Raw genomic sequence first — 17,430 nt, forward strand, 5'->3', positions numbered from 1 at the left:
TTGCACTGACAGCAGAAGAGTCACAGAAACCCAGTGGTCTGAGATCAGGTATGCCACTCACATAAGGGAGCCTGCATCTACACAAAAGAGCCTCCACTGAAGATGTTCTGGTGGTGGTGCAGGCCCTCAAACTGTCCACGAGGAAGGGAATGTGAGCAAAGCTCTATTCCATTACCGCCCCCAACACACACACACTTTACCCATGCCTGTTTAACAATCTTCATTTTCTTCAACAGTGATAGGTGTGCAGGTGCACTTCACCCATGCTGAGGGGAGACTACAGGCCCAGTCAGATGCTGTGGGCAGTGAGAACCTATAGGCACAAAGTCCTCCCAAGGCTATAAGCAGGACCCAGTATTTAAATATTTATGCTCTACCTTTCTGTAAGCTCAACAAAGTTTATAGTTCTAAGATTAAAAACATACAATAAAATCCCATTAATCCTCCCCCCCCCAAGAAAATGCCTTCAGCCCCATTAAAAGCCCCTCCCCTACTCCACCATTCCCCTTATTTCCTCTTTGCCTGTTAGAAGTCCTCCCTCACCCATTTTGTAAATAGTTATTTAGTGTACACAGTCTCCCCCAACTCACCCTTTTGTAGTTTTATAGCATGGAGGTTTTTTTAAAAAATCATTTTTGGTGAGAATAAATCAATACTGTTTTGCTTTAAAAATCTAATCATTCTTAAACGGAATACCTTTGTTTGAAAAATTATAAAGAAAGAAACCTGAGATTTTATATATCGAATAGGAATCCAGATATGAAGGGGCCGGAGAGGAAGGGGGACAACCAGCAAGTAGATTGGGGGGTGAGATTTTAACGCTGGGTGACTATAGATTAGAGTACTCCAGCAGTGGGGACACATTACATATCGGGGGAGTACTTAGACCTGGGGCGCACAACCCTGGGAGGTCGCAATGGGTGTGCTTGGGAGGATTGACTTTCGCTTTGTGATGTAGTGGCAGCAGTTAAGTCCAGGTCCAACTGCTGCGCAGAAGGTATGTTGGAGTTTAAGGGCAAGGGATGGAGGGGTGGGAAAGAGCCCTGCTGCTGCTGCTGCTGCATAATTAACTCCCCCAGTCTGTCCAAGCTCTTCATCGCGGCTTCCATGATGCAGAAGTTGCGCTGCAGGGCTTCTTCCACGACCCTCCTGTCCTCTCTCGCCTCTTCCCTGTCCGCCCGCATCTCCGCCATCATTTCCTCATGCTGCCTGCGGCGCTCTGCCATGTCATCCGCACACCGCTTCTTTTCGGCAGCATGTTCCCTGCGGCGCTCCTCCATTTCCTGGCTGTGCTCCCTGCTGGACTGCTCCATCATGCGCTCTGCCACACTGTAGAGACCAGGTACACGGCGCTTCTTGGCACGTGCATTAGCCAGGCGTGTAGCAGGGGAGAGCTCTGCTGGATGGGGCTCAGCCTCAACACCTAGGGATGGTGAAGGAGGAGCATTATGAAGGCAGGACGTCTCATTCATGAGATGAGAGACACCATGACCTGTAACCTCCTGACCCAGAAACACCCTGCAACGTAAATCCACATACCTCCTCTAGCACTCCCCGTTGGGCTTTCCGGGGTCCTGGCACACTGCTCCTCATCCCCAGATGTGTGAGCTGGAAAGAGAAATGATGGTTTGTGAGGTAGGCACCATGCCTCAGCAGGGGAGCAGATAAAAGCAGCAGGCCATCGCTGGGATCCGACACGCCACTGGGTATCTACTGTGGTTTTTCAGTGTGTAGTTTCAAGCATGTAATTTTTCTTAGAACCTAAACCTAATCACTGACATTTAGTGCATGGTTAATTTTCCACTCTCTCTCATCTTTGGTTTATCACAAAGGGCAACATGTTGGGATGACTCTTGGCACAGGTGTGTTTAGAACCTCCGACAAACCTTGGTATTTCTGTACTGAGGGGTGATAAGGCTTAAGTCTGCCCGGATAATGCCCCCTTTTGCCCTGGATAAGGAAGAACAATTTTGTAGCTTCCCCCTTCATTACTATCCAGGTAATCCGGACAGAAAATGTCTGCATCTTCTACCTAGCCAGGCCACATTTCAGGGGGATGTGTGTATGGTTATCTATGGGCCTGCTGGCTGGTCACCGTGTCAGTGTCCTAGCCCAGACAACTTGGAAGGGTTGTTTTGGAGAGGACAAGGGGCAGAGGGGCCCACACACCTGATTTCTGTGGTGTAAAGGCAGAATAAAAACAAGAGCAACAAATAAATGCAAACACTACACCAATGCTGTTAAGAGGCTTTCACTTTAAAAAGGAAAGAGCAAGCAAAGAGGGGCAAGGTAAAATGGCCCTGGTGAGGAAGAGATTGCCAGTGAGATTTTATCATCAAGAGGGTAATGATGAGAGGAGCACGGGGCCCACCTCAGCAGAAAAGGGCTGTGCCTAAGGCATACCTGGTGTGGCTGCCTCCTCTATCGGCATCTCATCAGCCTCCTCCTTTGGGTGGGTGTTGGGTCGGCTGCCCACAGGATCCATCATGGCAGCTCCTGGAAAGGACAATATTTATTAATGAAAAGGAGCAGAAGGATCAGGTTAATAATGGGAGACGTAGCACTGAACACTGGTTATGATTCATCTTACCTGAAGGCGCAGGGGTGGAGCAACGCACGTCCTCCAGGTTGTTCTCCACTTTGACAGTCTGTAAATCAGAGGCCAGGAGCTGCTCTGAGCCTTCCTGCAGCATGGGAGGGGGCCTTTGGGGCAAAGCAATCTTGCGAAGGGAGTTTAAACTGCGCGGCACCCGCTTTGGCTTCACACTGGCATCCCCTCGGAGAATGCGGTGGAGTTCTTCAAAATATGGACAGGTTGCCCGGTTGCTGCCTGTCTGGCTGTTGAGCGTGACCACTCGCTTGTACTCCAGACGTAAAGCTTTCGCCTTGGTCCGGCACTCCACGGCTGAACGGTGGTGGCCCCGCTTCGCCATCTCCTTCGAGATCATCTCGAAAGAGTCAATATTTCGATGGCAGCTGCGGAGAGCTTCTTGCACATTCTGCTCCCCCCAGAGGGCAAGAAGATCCAGGATCTCATCCCGCCTCCATGAAACCCCACGGACACCAGCTGGTTTGTTGGCTGCAGGCAGGATTTTTAAAACAGAAAAAGAGAAAATTTGAAGGGGAGGGTAAAAGAAATTGCAGGAGAAAGTATAGACTGGAATGGGACACCCCTCTCCAAAACGTAGACTTATAAAAGCCTTAAAATGGGTTTAAAATGTCCTGAAAAGGCACCTGCAAAGAGTACATGGGGGGAAAGTCATCTATGAGGGCCTGGTTATGGGGAAGGACCCTAATGAGACCACCCAGAGGTCCTTTGCATGTAGACTGGTGCTTCAGTTTCCCCTCCCATTCATGGGTTGAATGATCTTTGTCACTTGGGTTTCGGCTCTTTTATCTTCTGTGCATATACTTTAACAATGCAACACAACAGAAAACAAAGCTGCAATATTATTTCAAAGGGGAATATACATGTTGATAGATCACTAAACCCTTATTACATTATAGCACAATAGCAGTTACATTTTTTTAAGCTCTCAAAATATCATCCCGTGGTATGTCAGGGAAAATAATGGTAGGAAAATAGCCAAGATGAGTGTGAGCTTTGCAGGGGAGTAATGTCTTTACCTGTTCTCTTCCCCATGGGTCTGTTAAGCAACTTCCTTGCCTCATGCATGTCCTCTGACATTCTTCTCTCCTCAGGTCCTAGCCAAAGACCCTGGTCGATCTCAATTCCTTGCTCACAGACTCCTAGAATAAAGATTTCTTCATTATCTAGAAACTCCTACACAGAGCCAATGGGGAAGAAAGGAGGGCCTTTTTGCCCGGGCCTTAAGCTCTACAGGGGCCACAGATTTAGACACTTGTCAATTTTTTGACATCTAGTAAGTTTTGCAACTTTTATGCACATCATATATCGTCATTTTAAATTTTCTTTATACTTAGGGGCCTCAAAAGCTGGAAGTGGCCCACGTCTCTCCAGACCTCTGAGAGGACCTGCTCCTATACATGAGAGGCATATCCCAACTGTGAGAAAAAGAACAGAACAGGTGTAGGGAAGGGGCCATTGTGTGTGTTGGGGGGATGGAATCAAGAAGCAGCTACCATAACGATGTTTTGTAAATATATATATATATATACTAGAAACAAAGCCCATTGTGCAAATAAATACAACGGGCTCTAGAAAGCTGGGGCTGGGGAGGGCTGGCTGGCAGGCAGGGGGGTCTGGGAAGAGCTAACAGGCAGGAGGGGCCTGGGGAGGGCTGGCAGGTGTAGGAGCAAGGGGGGGTCTTGGGAGGGTTGGCAGTTGGAAGGGCAAGGGGGGGGGTCTGGGGAGGGCTGAGAGGCAAGGGGGGTCTGGGGAGGGCTGGCAGGTGTAGGAGCAAGGGGGGTCTTGGGAGGGTTGGCAGGTGGGGGGGCAAGGGGAGTCTGGGGAGGGTTGGCAGGTGGAAGGGCAAGGGGGGTCTGGGGAGGGCTGAGAGGCAAGAGGGGTCTGGGGAGGGCTGGCAGGTGTAGGAGCAAGGGGGGGTCTTGGGAGGGTTGGCAGGTGGAGGGGCAAGGGGGGTCTGGGGAGGGCTGAGAGGCAAGGGGGGTCTGGAGAGGGCTGGCAGGTGTAGGAGCAAGGGGGGGTCTTGGGAGGGTTGGCAGGTGGAGGGGAAAGGGGGGTCTGGGGAGGGCTGAGAGGCAAGTGGGGTCTGGGGAGGGCTGGCAGGTGTAGGAGCAAGGGGGGGTCTTGGGAGGGTTGGCAGGTGGAAGGGCAAGGGGGGGTCTGGGGAGGGCTGAGAGGCAAGGGGGGTCTGGGGAGGGCTGGCAGGTGTAGGAGCAAGGGGGTCTTGGGAGGGTTGGCAGGTGGAGGGGCAAGGGGGGTCTGGGGAGGGTTGGCAGGTGGAAGGGCAAGGGGGGGTCTGGGGAGGGCTGAGAGGCAAGGGGGGTCTGGGGAGGGCTGGCAGGTGTAGGAGCAAGGGGGTCTTGGGAGGGTTGGCAGGTGGAGGGGCAAGGGGGGTCTGGGGAGGGCTGAGAGGCAAGGGGGGTCTGGGGAGGGCTGGCAGGTGTAGGAGCAAGGGGGGTCTTGGGAGGGTTGGCAGGTGGAGGGGCAAGGGGGGTCTGGGGAGGGCTGAGGCAAGGGGGGTCTGGGGAGGGCTGGCAGGTGTAGGAGCAAGGGGGGGTCTTGGGAGGGTTGGCAGGTGGAGGGGCAAGGTGGGTCTGGGGAGGGCTGAGAGGCAAGGGGGGTCTGGGGAGGGCTGGCAGGTGTAGGGGAAAGGGGGGTCTTGGGTTGGCAGGTGGAGGGGCAAGTGGGGGTCTGGGGAGGGTTGGCAAGTAGGGGGCAAGCAGGGTCTCGGGAGGGCTGAGATGCAGGAGGGGTCTGGGAAGGGCTGGCAGGTGGAGGGGCAAGAGGGGGTTTGGGGAGGGCTGACAGGCAGGAGGGGTGTGGGAGGGTTGGCAGGGAGGTGGCAAGGGGGGGTCTGGGGAGGGTGAGACGCAAGGTGCCAAGGCGCCCGCTGCCCTGTGAGCCCTGCTGGAGCTGAAGTTTGCTGCTCTCAGCGAAGCCAGGGTGGCGGGAGGTCCCGGCCCGGCTGCAGCAGGGCTCAGAGGGCGGCGGGCAGTTTGCACCCCCCCCCCACCTCGGCTCAGCCAAAAGTGCGCCTGTAAGCTCCGGTGGAGCCGGGGTGTAGGTGAAGCTCCCGCCGCCCTCTGAGCCCTGCCGGAGCCGCACTGCTCTCGGTGGAACCGGGGTGATGGGGTGGGGGCAAAGCTCCCGCCACCCTCTCAGAGCCATGCCGTGCCGCTCCTATCACCCTGGCTCCAGCGGAGCTCGCAGGGCAGCAGACACCTCGCTCTGGCCCCTTGCCCTGGCTCCACCGAGCCCAGCTTTCCCCAGTTCTAGCGGAGCTCACAGAGTGGCAGATGCCTCACTCTGGCCCCTTGCCCCGGCTCCGCTGAGCACGGCTCACCACAGCTCCAGCGGAGGTCGCAGGGTGGCGGACGCCTCGCTCTGGCCGCGTTGCCCCGGCTTTGCCAGCAGATGGACGGGTAGGCTCGCCTGGACCTCCACCGCCAATGGCGCCCTCCAGAGGCCGGGTTTGATGGTGCCCATTTTATCCTGGTGCACCCGCACATGCACACCAGGATCAATGTGCATCGTTGGAAACCCGCTAAGAGAATAATATTATAGGATGTGTCTACATTGAGAACATTGTGTGAGGGTCTCGACTCAGTGGCAAACAGGAATGTCGTCTCGAGGACTGTTGTCTTCTGCCAAAGCAGGTTATCTTTTAAAGATGTTTGGGGGAGTACTGGGGGTGCTTACGCTTTCGAAGCTGAGGCTGGACTATATGCCCCCTGGTCCCATCTTGTTCTATTACTCTGATATTTCAGCCAATCCCTCACCTTTGTGGATATTTGGGAATGTCCTGCACTCTGCTGAAGGATTATCCTCCTCCTCCACCTTAATTATCACATCAGGGATTCCTAGTTAGGAGAGAGATTCCGAAACTGTAACTAATGAGCTGTTCATGTTGCAACTGGAAAATGATGTCAAGCGGAAAGGTCTGATATATGAAAATTACTTAGGCTGGTTAATACTTGGAAGATATTTTCTCAGCTCTTGAGATGTTTAAGTCCTGTTGTTACTTGAACAAACACACACACTGCACTTTCCGGGCACCGTTTATTTATTTAGAAAATTTCTATCCTGCCTCTTCAAGAAATCTTGCCTAAAGGTACCCCAGTCCCTAGCCATTTAATGATGACCACCAGCACTTCAAACTGTGCCTGGATTAAACTCCAAGGCAGCCTGTGCGTCTTTCAGCACAGGGGTGGTGCAATCCTTAATCATCCCCTACAGCAATCCAGCCACTGCATTGGGGATGTGGAAAACATCCCCGCTCTACCTGTTCAGTACTCGGAAAGCTCCTTCTGGATAGGCAAGGAAAGCCGGAGGAGCTTGCAGTGTGTTCACATGGCACATCCTCCTCCTCTCCCCACTAGATGGAGAAGATGAGTTGCATGAGAGAAGATAATGCAAGATGAACACAAGACACTCAGGAGAAGGACAGGCATATATAAATATTTTAAATAAATGAGAAGGCCCAGCTAGCCACTCTTCTTTTGCTTTGGGGATGACGGCTGAAGGATTTTTTTAAAGCCAACTTAGTCAAAAGATAAGGCAGTTTATGGATGAAGCTGGTCATTCCAGAAAGTATTTTCTTCAGCTCACAATGTCAGAATCAGTTGAGGCTTTCGGATTCCATAAAACTTGAAGTTTTAATCCAGATGCATTCAGGAATTCGCTAGGTGTAACTGTTCCTCTGATATAGTTACAAAAAATGGATACCACAATAGTTACATATGTAACGAATGCATTTGAACTTGTATATTTTATGTCATTCTTATAAAGCTGGTTTTCGACCTAAAACAGATCTTTATCTGAATATCTATCTGGTTTAGATATATTTTTGCAGTGGTGTGTTTCAGCACCTGAGTAGGTAACCTAGTAGAAAGCACAGCCTGGTGCCATTTTAAGAGTCACACTTTGTGTTCCTGTGTTGCCATCAGCTCAAGAAAAGCGCGTCACCCCTGCAGTGGAGCATACTGAAGGCTCTCCCTGCTTGTATCTTAAACTTTTTGTTTCCTCTGACAAGCATATATTGGGCATCCCAGTGTATGTATCAAACATTCCTGGGGGGACTGGGCTCCGACTGACAAACCTTGACAATGACGTATTTAAACCTTTTCCTCACCTGATTGGGCACTCGGGGAGGTCTCATATCTCTCAGCTGGTTCTTCCAGTTTTAATGTATTATTTGGAAAGCCTGATCAGGTAAAAGACATTTATTATTACTTATAGCTGCCTCTGGCTAGGTGACCACCTTGCTCCGTGAAACAGCAGACCTATGAGGGCACCGCCTGAGAAGGTATGTTGTCTGTCTAGACACTGCAAAGAAGTTAGCATCTCTTTATATGAGGCACAAACATCCACATCACAAAACCTGAAAATGGAGTCCTAATCTGGGTAATCCTTACCCAAGGGCAGTTGGCAGCAATTGTTACTAATATGACCTGGGACACAGCCCAAGTTGGCTTAGCCCATCCAGCACTTGAAAAAGAGGTTTGGAAGACTTTGTTCTCCCTCAGAACCATGAGGATCTAAAAGCACAAATCTGCCCCTTTTTCCTACTTAATGACCATATCAGAGAACTCTGTGGTACATCCAGCAGAGACCAAGTGGCGAGGGAAGAGCGGGACAGAGTGGATCTCAACAAATTTGGCTCTTTATTTGTGTACCTATTTAGAAGATTTCTAGACTGCCTTTCCATTTAAAATATAGACCAGAAGCTTTACAAGGAAGCATAAAATATAGCAGTACATCTGACAAATTGACTGTCCCTAATTTCCAATTGTTTTTCCAAGATCTTACCTAAGTGAGCATCTGATGGTGTCTTCTTCTCCCCTAGGGCCTGAGGACCAGGCACAAACGGATCTTCCCTCTGTACCAGCTGAAAGGTCAGCATAGGAACTGGAATACCTGTCCAGAAAGGAAAGGAATTGTGGCTGGCATTAAATGGTTATGGAAGGAGGGGAGAATGTGTGCTGAGGGAGGGAGACCCACAATCCCATGATTTTCTCCAAAGCCCTTAACCACAGCTTAAGGATCAAGAGGATTAATGCTGCTCTGCCATTCATTACTCATCCCCAGTCCATCATTATTTATATAAAACATTACAGATATCTCACATGGGGCTACTTCCATCTTTTGTCACTTAGGGAAGTTACCTATATAGTTGTGATTTGCTGATGGGATGCAGCTTCTTCCTTCTCCCATATATGGTGGTCATATAGATAAGCCTGGGTAAAAACAGATGTGTTGGCTTGAAGCCTAAAGGAAAGTATGTAAGGTAGACACCAGGCAAGCTTCAATGGGAAGGGCACTGCAAAGTTGAGGTGCCACCACTGGAAAAGTCCTGTCTCTAGTCTCCACCTGCCTCAGTTCTATAGGCAGGGGCACAAGGGCCTGATCATTCAAACGCAAGCAAAAGCTATATAGATCCTTTTAATGTCATGTGTGAAAATGCCTTGAATAATTTCTCCCTCACAGTTTTTTTCAACAAAGTCAAAAGAAATTAATCTCTCCAAACAGAAAAACAAAATACTTACCTTGAGAATTGATAGTATTGTAATTCTCTTGCATGTTACCAGGTACAAAAACTCTTAGAATGAGAACTAAGAAAGCCCCCTTCCTGTGACATTCACATTCACATTCTTAAAGCACAGAAGCCTCTGAAAGAGACAGGAAAAAAAACTCTTATTGCTAAAGATTTACGAAGTACCAACAATCACCAGTGTCACGTACAAACCATAGCATAGTCCTAACTGTCCCGGTGCCACTGTTGCGAGAAAATATTTTGCATGCAAAAATGCAATTATGCAAATTAAGGAGAATTAAGCGCACACATTTGCTTGCTTTTCACAATTTATTCTGCATGTGTGAGTCACACTGTGGAGAATGGTGTAGGCCACTTAAGCCCTAGCCCTGCCTTCCCCAATGCTTTCTCAACTCTTCCTGCCAATGCTTTCTCAACTCTCAATACATACTGTGACAGCAGCACGTATTGCCTACACCTGCCTTCCAAGTATGTCTCTGTACCTTTCAGGGCTAGAAACTTAGGACCTCTGGCATGGAAAGCAGATACTCTTGACTGAACCCTGGCTCCTTCCCCAAAGAGCCAGGAGCCTCCCTGACACTCTTTGCATCTGGTCAGCCTGGGAAAGGCCCCCTTATGCTTTCCTGCTTGAGCAGATGGCGGGTGGGGAACGTGCAGGATTCGTCCACTGTTCTTTCTCATCGTCCTGGTATCTCTCGGCTCAGCTGCCCGGCCAATCTCTCATCATTTAAAGTTGCATCCACAGGGAGCTCTTGCTCCCCGCCCCCCCTTCCCCGCAGTAGTTTTAATTTGGGGTTCCCTGAAGCCTCGCCCACCTTCCAGGTTTCCCCCAGCTGGGCTGCATCCGCACCTCGCAGGATATTTCACAGTCATTGCACAATAGCAGTCAGTAGCATCTGGATTTTCCTGCTGCGGACAAACCCATCCAGATGCAAATTCCAGGGACAGCGCAACGACAGCGCAATATCCAAGGATGAGCGGATGAAGTAATGTTTTCCTAAACTTGCTTTCGTGCAACCTTTCTAGGGAAGAGGATTTGGGGGGCAGCGGGGGCGCCACCGTCAGATTTCCGCACTTCCCCTCCTCCACATCCGGCACAATTTCATCTCATGCCGTCTTCCCCCTGCTTATGTTGGGTTTTTTTTTTTTTTGCTTTTTATTATTATGGGTTATAAGCAGATTGCTATAACTCCATTCCTCCTACCGATTTAATAAGCAAAAACCGGGAAAAGGCTGCCAGAAGAGGAAGGGATGGCGGGCGAAGGAGGGGAAAGCACGCAGGAAATCTCCATGCGGAGCCTCCACTGCCGCTGCGAATGCGAGCGAAACGGGAAATCGCCCCCGTGCGGAAGCAACCCAAGTTGTTTCTTCATTGCCGCTTCGCTAAGATCCCTGAAGCGGCGTGAACGAAAGCACGATATAAAAAACTCGAGTAAAACAACAAAGTTGTAGCATTTTTATTTAAAGCACACAAATACCTCTAGCGGCTCTTGATCTCCTTTCCTGCACCAGCAGTTTTGGGGAGGTTCCTCCCCATCCCCTTTCGCGGTTACCCAAAAGCAGGCCCTCCCACAGTGGGCGTGCAGGAGGGCGGAGAATCAGGAATCGGTTCTCTAGCCTGGGAGGGGAGGGATGAAACTTGGGACATCATGGGAGTTGTAGTTTGTTCGTTAGTTTCTCCGAGCATTGCCTAGGAGCAAGAAGGAAACAGATGGCTGCAGCGGTTGCTGGGAATTGTAGCATTTCGCCTTTTTCAGAGATGTGCTGCCTTTGAAACCGAGACCCCATCCTTGCGCTATTATCGCTATTGGTACCGCTGATAAACACGGCTAGACCCTCTGAGAAACAAGTTTCAAACTGACGCAGAACTATATCGGCAAACGCTTCATAGATCGACTGGACCCTGTGCTGTGCAGACGAGGACTACTATTTTTGCTGTATCATTTATACACCGAGATGGGCATAAATTAAAAGGTAGCACAGCACAGTGACAAATTACTAATTACAGTAATAAACAAATGCGTATGGAATTATCACACGTGGCATTGGAAGTACAGCATTAAAATGCACCCACTCCATGAATTTATAGCCCTTTGTATTCTGTGCCTGTATGTGTCAACTGAAGATACCAAAATTTGAGTCCTGTGGCATCTTAGAGCCAAACTACAAGTGACATCTTACACAGGTTGGACACTAGTCGGCTTCCCTCAAGTTATGATGGGAAATGTAGGCATCCTGGTCTTGCAGCTGTAATGGAGAGCCAAGCTGTAAAACCAGGGCGCCTACATTTCCCATCAAAACTTGAGGGAAGCCGACTAGTGTCCAACCTGTGTAAGACGTCACTTGTAGTTTGGCTCTTAGAGACTAGCAAGATTTTCAGGGGGAAAGCGCAGGAGTCCAGTAGCACCTATAAGACTAATAAAGTTAGTGAAAAGGTATAAGCTTTCATGAACCACAGCTCACTTCTTTAGATACTATCTGAAGAAGTGAGCTGTGACTCACAAAAACTCATACCCTGCTACTAATGTTGTTAGTCTTATAGGTGCCACTGGACTCTTGCTCTTTTCCACCGCCACAAATAGACTAACATGGCCCCCCATCAAGATTTTCGGGGTGTAAACTTCCCAGTGTCAGAAATCCCCTTCTTCAGAGGATTCCAATGCAGGCATCGGATAAAGGGAGCTCCAGCCCACCCCATACTTCTGCCACCATAAATCAGCTCATCTTTAAGGGGCCACAAGACTTGTTGATTTTGCTACTGCAAACTAATGCTCTTATATGGATGAAAATTTATGAAGCGGTCCAACAGACTAAAATGACAGACCTCTGATTCCTAGAACAGCAGGATTTGAGTCCAGTGGCACCTTAGAGACGAACAAGATTTCTGGGATATAAGCACTTAAGAGTCAAAACTTCCTTTTTCAGGGCAGGGAGGAATGGAGATCCCTGAACCTTTAAACCCCAGTCAGAAGATGGGTGGGGTGAAGCAAAGGAAGGAGTCAGGATGTTGTTAAAATGCAACTAATTAGAGCAGAAACTAACATTTGTAGTGAGGTAAGAATCCTATCAGTGCAATCCTATGCAGTTACTCCAGTCTAAACTCATTGGCTTCAAAGGATTTAAGCTGGGGTAACTCCGCATAGGATTGCACTGTATGTCTATATTCAGTGGGGGAGGGGGGTCCATTGTTCTGAACTTGTAAATGTACTCTTGTTCAGCAATTTCACATTGTAATCTGCCTCTGAAGCTTCTTTGTTTGAGGACAGTCACTTTTAGCCCACCTACCTGTAAGTCTTTTAAAAATTTTATTTAAAAAGAAAAATAGTGAACAGTAATACGGTAACAATAAGAATAATAAACCATGCACAAATTAATATAGTTAAGAATAATAAACAACAAAGAGATATACAGTGCATAGAATAATATAAACAAAGTAAGCATCAGTTAAATGAAAATAAAAAATATTAAAAAGGCATAACGAATGACTGCAGACTATTTCTTCTCTCCATCTCATTACTTACATATACTCAGCATTTTAAATTAAACATTTTCAAATTTTAACTTTACAATTGATCTACTTCAACAATAGCATTCTTAGTTTTTCTTAATTTTCTGCTGCCCATTTAAAAAATAGTCTATTTTTTCTGAAATTCTAAGATTGGTCTGTTATACAAAAAAGAAGTTAATTTAGCCATAGATGCATACTTCATACTATAATACAACTAGATAAAATATCGAATAACGTATTTTTAAGATTCAGCACAAGGTGAGACTTTAAGCATTTTATATTCAACATTATGTTTGGTCTCATAATATTCAGTATATTAGCTTATTAATTTAACTAATTAACTTAACCATTAATCCATTTTAATATTAATTATACATTCTAAATTAAATGAATTGACCTGTGTATGTAAAAAATTCATCCAATCATGAAAAAAACATAGCAATAAGTTACTGAAGAGAAAGAAAAAAAATTCTATAACATAGTTATATAAATCAACAAAAATTGTAACAGAATGTATAAGCTTCAAAATGAATCTCTCCTCCATCTCCATTTGTATTTATTTCCTTCGGGCTTTCTTCCAACTTGCACGCCTTGAATTGATTCTAGTAACTTGCTCAATTTCCGGAAAGCCACAGAATTATTGAATCATCTTGTTTGAAGGGGCTTCCTAGGTCAAAGTCACTTTGCACCATCAAACAGTCTCATACTAGCCCTTGGAATACACTCTCTACATCCAAATCGATCAAGTTTCTCGAATTCCGCGAAACCCCCGATTGTTACTTCGGAATTCTGTTTCCAAAATTTCCATTCTCTGGTCTGCTCTTATCAGTGGGCTTGTTTGTAATGCTTGTACCGATTCAATTTTTTCTTGCATTTCTCTGAATTCTTTCTGCTGTGTCTTCATTTCTTGAATGTCTTTTTTCTTGAGTTTTCTGATTTATTTCTTGCAATGCAGAGAGTAATTCAGTTCTTAGCTTCTGAAAATCTTCCCTTATTCCAGTGAAAAATCCTTGAGTAGTCTGGTCCATTTGCTGTAGTTGGGTTAATAATTCCTTGTTTTCCAGCACTACTTCTTGAGTCTCCTTATGTTTGCTGAATCTGGATTAAAACATTTTTATACTCTTGCTTCAGTTTTGCAAACAAAATTTTAAACTGTCTTAAAAGAATTATTTTTTGAGATATTATATCTATATCTTCTGATATAAGATCAGCTTTAGCATTTTTCATAGCTGCAGCCATTTTCTTCAAATTGACTTATCTCCTTCTTCACCTAAACACCTCAAAAGGTCTATCCTTAGAACATATTAGTAAGAAAAAAAAGGAAAGTCGGTTCATTCTTCATGCTAGTAGGTGGTGATAATGTAGCAGGAATAATCCAAAATTCAATTTACTCTTGGTCAATAGGTGGCAATATAGTTTAGTCTGTAATTTTCCAGAGTGATCTTTTGCACTTTCAGCCATTTTCTTTTTAATTAAAAAGACTGAAGATAATTTTAAAAAGAATATTTCCAACAGCAACCCAGCAAGTGTATATTCCTGGTATATTATAGTTCAAACAATTAAAAAAAGGATTTAATATAGAAGTTTTGTAATCCCAAACCAGAAAGTTAGACCAGAAAGCAAAGAAATTTAATGTCCATTATGTAGTTCCAGTTCTTAGGAAAACTGAAGAGCAGAAGATCAAAACATAGACAGTTTTCCCTGCAGTGTGCAAATAATGTCCAGATAATGTCTAACAGTGCAATCCTATACAGAGTTACACCGGTCTAAGCCCATTGAAGTCAATGGCCATAGACTGGAGTAACTCTCCATAGGATTGCACTGTACATGTTGGCAATGTCCCTAGATCTGTTTAAAATTACTTCTTTAACTATTAGGGTTGCCAAGTTCCCCGACTCCCCGGGTGGGAGGCCAGAGGCTTGGCCTGAAAGTGCGCTCCCAGCCCACGCAATGACATCACTGCCAGGAAATGTCATTGTGTGGGTCATGTGCCATCCTGCTCCTGTGCTCCACAGGGGGCTGAATCGGCCTGAATCTGGCCGCTGCGTAGTGTGGGAGTGCTTCTGCACACTGCAGCAGCCTGAATCAGGCTAGATCTGGCTGAATCGGACCGTTGCAGCACGCAGGAGTACGCCGCACCACCCAGGAGCATGCCTCAGGAGGCATGCTCCGCCTTCCCCCTCACCGGCCAGGTAAATGGGGGCGGGGGATGGAAGGTACGAGAGGGGGACCCCCTGCCACCAACGGGGTACTGGCATCCCTATTAACAATCTATTAAGATGCTGAAATGAAATTGTAAACAATCTTCATACATGCATCTTTTTCCAATTGGAGTTTGCAGACTTTATCAGCCCAAAGTTAAACAAACAAGTTGTACAAAATAGTTTTTAGGTCAGTGTTCAAATTATGTTTTGGGATTCAGAGTCCAAATAAACTGTAAGCAATTGGGTTTTGATTTTTCTTTGGAGAGCTGTGGATTTTACTGGCTCTCTTCATTCAGAAAAATAAAATAAAATATAGCTCTAATTTTTAGTTTCTTATAGGAGAAAAAATAATTCTTTAGATAGAGTCCAGAAAAATATTATATACAGATATGTACATGGCGAACTTACTCAGCCTTCCGGCCAGACTCAAATTCTTCATGCTCTGATGTTGTTGCATCTGAGGATACAGAAGATCATTAAGCCCCTAATTAAAAGACCTCAAAAATCCTCAGATATTCCCCTTGGCACGCAAAGTTGATGCATCTTCTATCATTAGGAGATGGGATGGGGTTTATTTTTTACAACCCTGCTTGGCAATTAAGCCCAGAAAACAGAACCAGCATGAGAGCACACAGTTCTGTGTGTTCTCAGACAACAGCCATCTTGCTTCCTCTTACTGAACCTCTTGATTCCTAAAAAGAGTTGGGGGGGGCATAAGACCCATGCCTCCCTCCACCCCGAGATTCTGTATGAGTTTTCCTGGAATAGAAACAGAAGTGGCACATTTGTCAAGACTTACAATTGAAAGATCTCAGGGAGAAGGTGAGTTGAAACTAAGAAAGAGGGACCTGGATGCAATTCAAGTGCTGCAGTGAATCAGACTGTTAGGGAATGTCTCTCTAGCTCCTTTCCCACATGCAGTAAAATTTTCTGAAGAGGACCTGTCAGGTTCTGACTATGTTTCATGTGTGTTCAAACCAAAGAGACTCCATTTTAACCCTGTCAGTGTTTTAAGTGCTTCTTTTGCAAATCAGCAGTTCAGTAGCAGTTATCTTAGAGAAGAGGAATGTTATGACTACAACCTTTCCAGCCTTGGGAAACTTTCACTTTCTCAGCCTCAAGCCATTTGTTTTGAGAACTGTGGGGGGAGGATGGGGCCTGCAGGGGTATGCTATTCTGTACCTTAACCTTTGCCTGTCATTCATAACAATACTTGTGTACCAGCCAAGATATTGCATCTTGGATAGTGGACTATAATGGTTTATATTCAGTAAATCTTTTGAAACCAATGGACTCATGTCTAATTGCAAGAGGTAGTCTGGATTGCAACTTTTAGTAAGCCACTGTCTGACAGGACCCATAGCTTAGTGGAAGAACACCTGCTTGGCATGCAGAAAAACTCAGCTTTAATCATCAGCAAGAAGAGTCACAGGACATAGGGCTGAGGAAAAAAGGATCGTTCTCTCCCTTGGGGAGTTGCTGCTGCTTGTGAGTAGACAGTGCGAGAGTAGATTGACAAGTAGTCTGATTCACTATAAGCAAGATTCACCACACCCACCAGTTCCTCAGTTTCCTGGTACAGCGCTACAGGGTGTCAATTTCTTTGGATGAGAAACCACTAGACACTGATGCCATTTTATTATAGCTGCTTTATTTACAAATACCTAAGCAGAGGACAGGTGAAGTGAAAGAGCAGCAGATCTATCAACCCACATCAGATCTCTACAGAAAGATACAGAGTGGGGTGGCTGCTAGCTGTGTGTTATTGCAGCCTTGCTGAAACTACGCAAGCACAGTTTGGTCAAAGCCTGGATGGGAGCTCTGCATAGAAGTAGGGGTGAGACTAGATGAATTCTAGGATCCCTTCCACCTCTAACAGTCATTCTGTGCACCAGGAGGTGCTCTACTTTCAGCTCTCTCTTCCTTCCCTTCTAAATTGCTTCTTTTTATAGACAACCCTGCCAAGCACTCACTTAAGATTCCATTTCTGGCAGATGAAGCGCCTATGCAAAGATCATGTCAGATGGAATTGCTATTCCATTTCGTGCTGTGAATCCCCCCCCCCCCCCCCCCGGCCATGACAATATTAACAAAAAGCAGCCACAGAGGCTGCCCATTTAAAGGTACAAGGACAAGAACTATTTATTTATTTATAGTCCACCTTTCTCACTGAGACTCAAGGCAGATTACACCATTTAAAATAATGCAACAGGAATGATATTAAAAAAAACAATAAGCAATTCAATAAAACAGCATTACAAAATTTGTGAGCAGAACATTAAAAACAGTAAGCTGCATAAGTTAACCGCTAGTACATGTAAACACCATGGGATTAATATAACAATAAACCTTAAAGACTTAATAAAAATAGATTATAACAGTTAAAAACATGTAAGATCTCATTGGCTCGAAGAAGATTAAATTTTCTTGGCTTAGTAAGATTTGTATTCTCATGGCAATACTGCCTAAACTGTTGCCTCTCTTTCCGTACTTAGCATTTATCTTATCTCTCAAGTATGTTGCAGAGGCTTAGCTTTATTTGTAGTCAAAAGGAGAC

The 17,430-nt window shown here is 46.3% G+C and overlaps 1 protein-coding gene across 4 annotated transcripts; it reads right to left on the bottom strand.

Moving 5' to 3' along the window:
• Positions 1-539: 539 nt before the first annotated feature.
• Positions 540-10,730, bottom strand: LOC129329395 (zinc finger and SCAN domain-containing protein 29-like). 4 transcript variants are annotated; one of them, XM_054978950.1, is made up of 11 exons: positions 10,640-10,730; positions 9,154-9,276; positions 8,773-8,844; positions 8,417-8,524; positions 7,740-7,811; positions 6,388-6,468; positions 3,628-3,750; positions 2,591-3,079; positions 2,404-2,496; positions 1,540-1,608; positions 540-1,423 (listed from the first exon to the last, which is right to left on the bottom strand). In XM_054978950.1, exons 3-11 carry the CDS (start codon positions 8,819-8,821, stop codon positions 864-866), a joined length of 1,644 nt encoding a protein of 547 aa, XP_054834925.1. In that variant the 5' UTR covers positions 8,822-8,844; positions 9,154-9,276; positions 10,640-10,730; the 3' UTR covers positions 540-863. The 4 variants fall into 4 exon arrangements, with proteins under 4 accessions (XP_054834925.1, XP_054834926.1, XP_054834927.1 ...); XM_054978951.1 differs by lacking the exon at positions 8,773-8,844; XM_054978952.1 differs by lacking the exon at positions 7,740-7,811.
• Between the last annotated feature and the right edge of the window lie 6,700 nt (positions 10,731-17,430).

The sequence above is a fragment of the Eublepharis macularius genome, chromosome 4, assembly GCF_028583425.1.
Source record: "Eublepharis macularius isolate TG4126 chromosome 4, MPM_Emac_v1.0, whole genome shotgun sequence".
Lineage (NCBI taxonomy): Eukaryota > Metazoa > Chordata > Lepidosauria > Squamata > Eublepharidae > Eublepharis > Eublepharis macularius.

Coding starts and splice junctions, on each gene's coding strand:
- LOC129329395 (XM_054978950.1), bottom strand. CDS start 8,821: ATGGGAGAAGGAAGAAGCTGCATCCCATCAGCAAATCACAACTATATA. Junction 7,812..8,416: donor ACCATCAGATGCTCACTTAG/GTAAGATCTTGG, acceptor TTACCTGATCAG/GCTTTCCAAATAATACATTA. Junction 1,609..2,403: donor AGAGGAGGCAGCCACACCAG/GTATGCCTTAGG, acceptor TTCTCTTTCCAG/CTCACACATCTGGGGATGAG.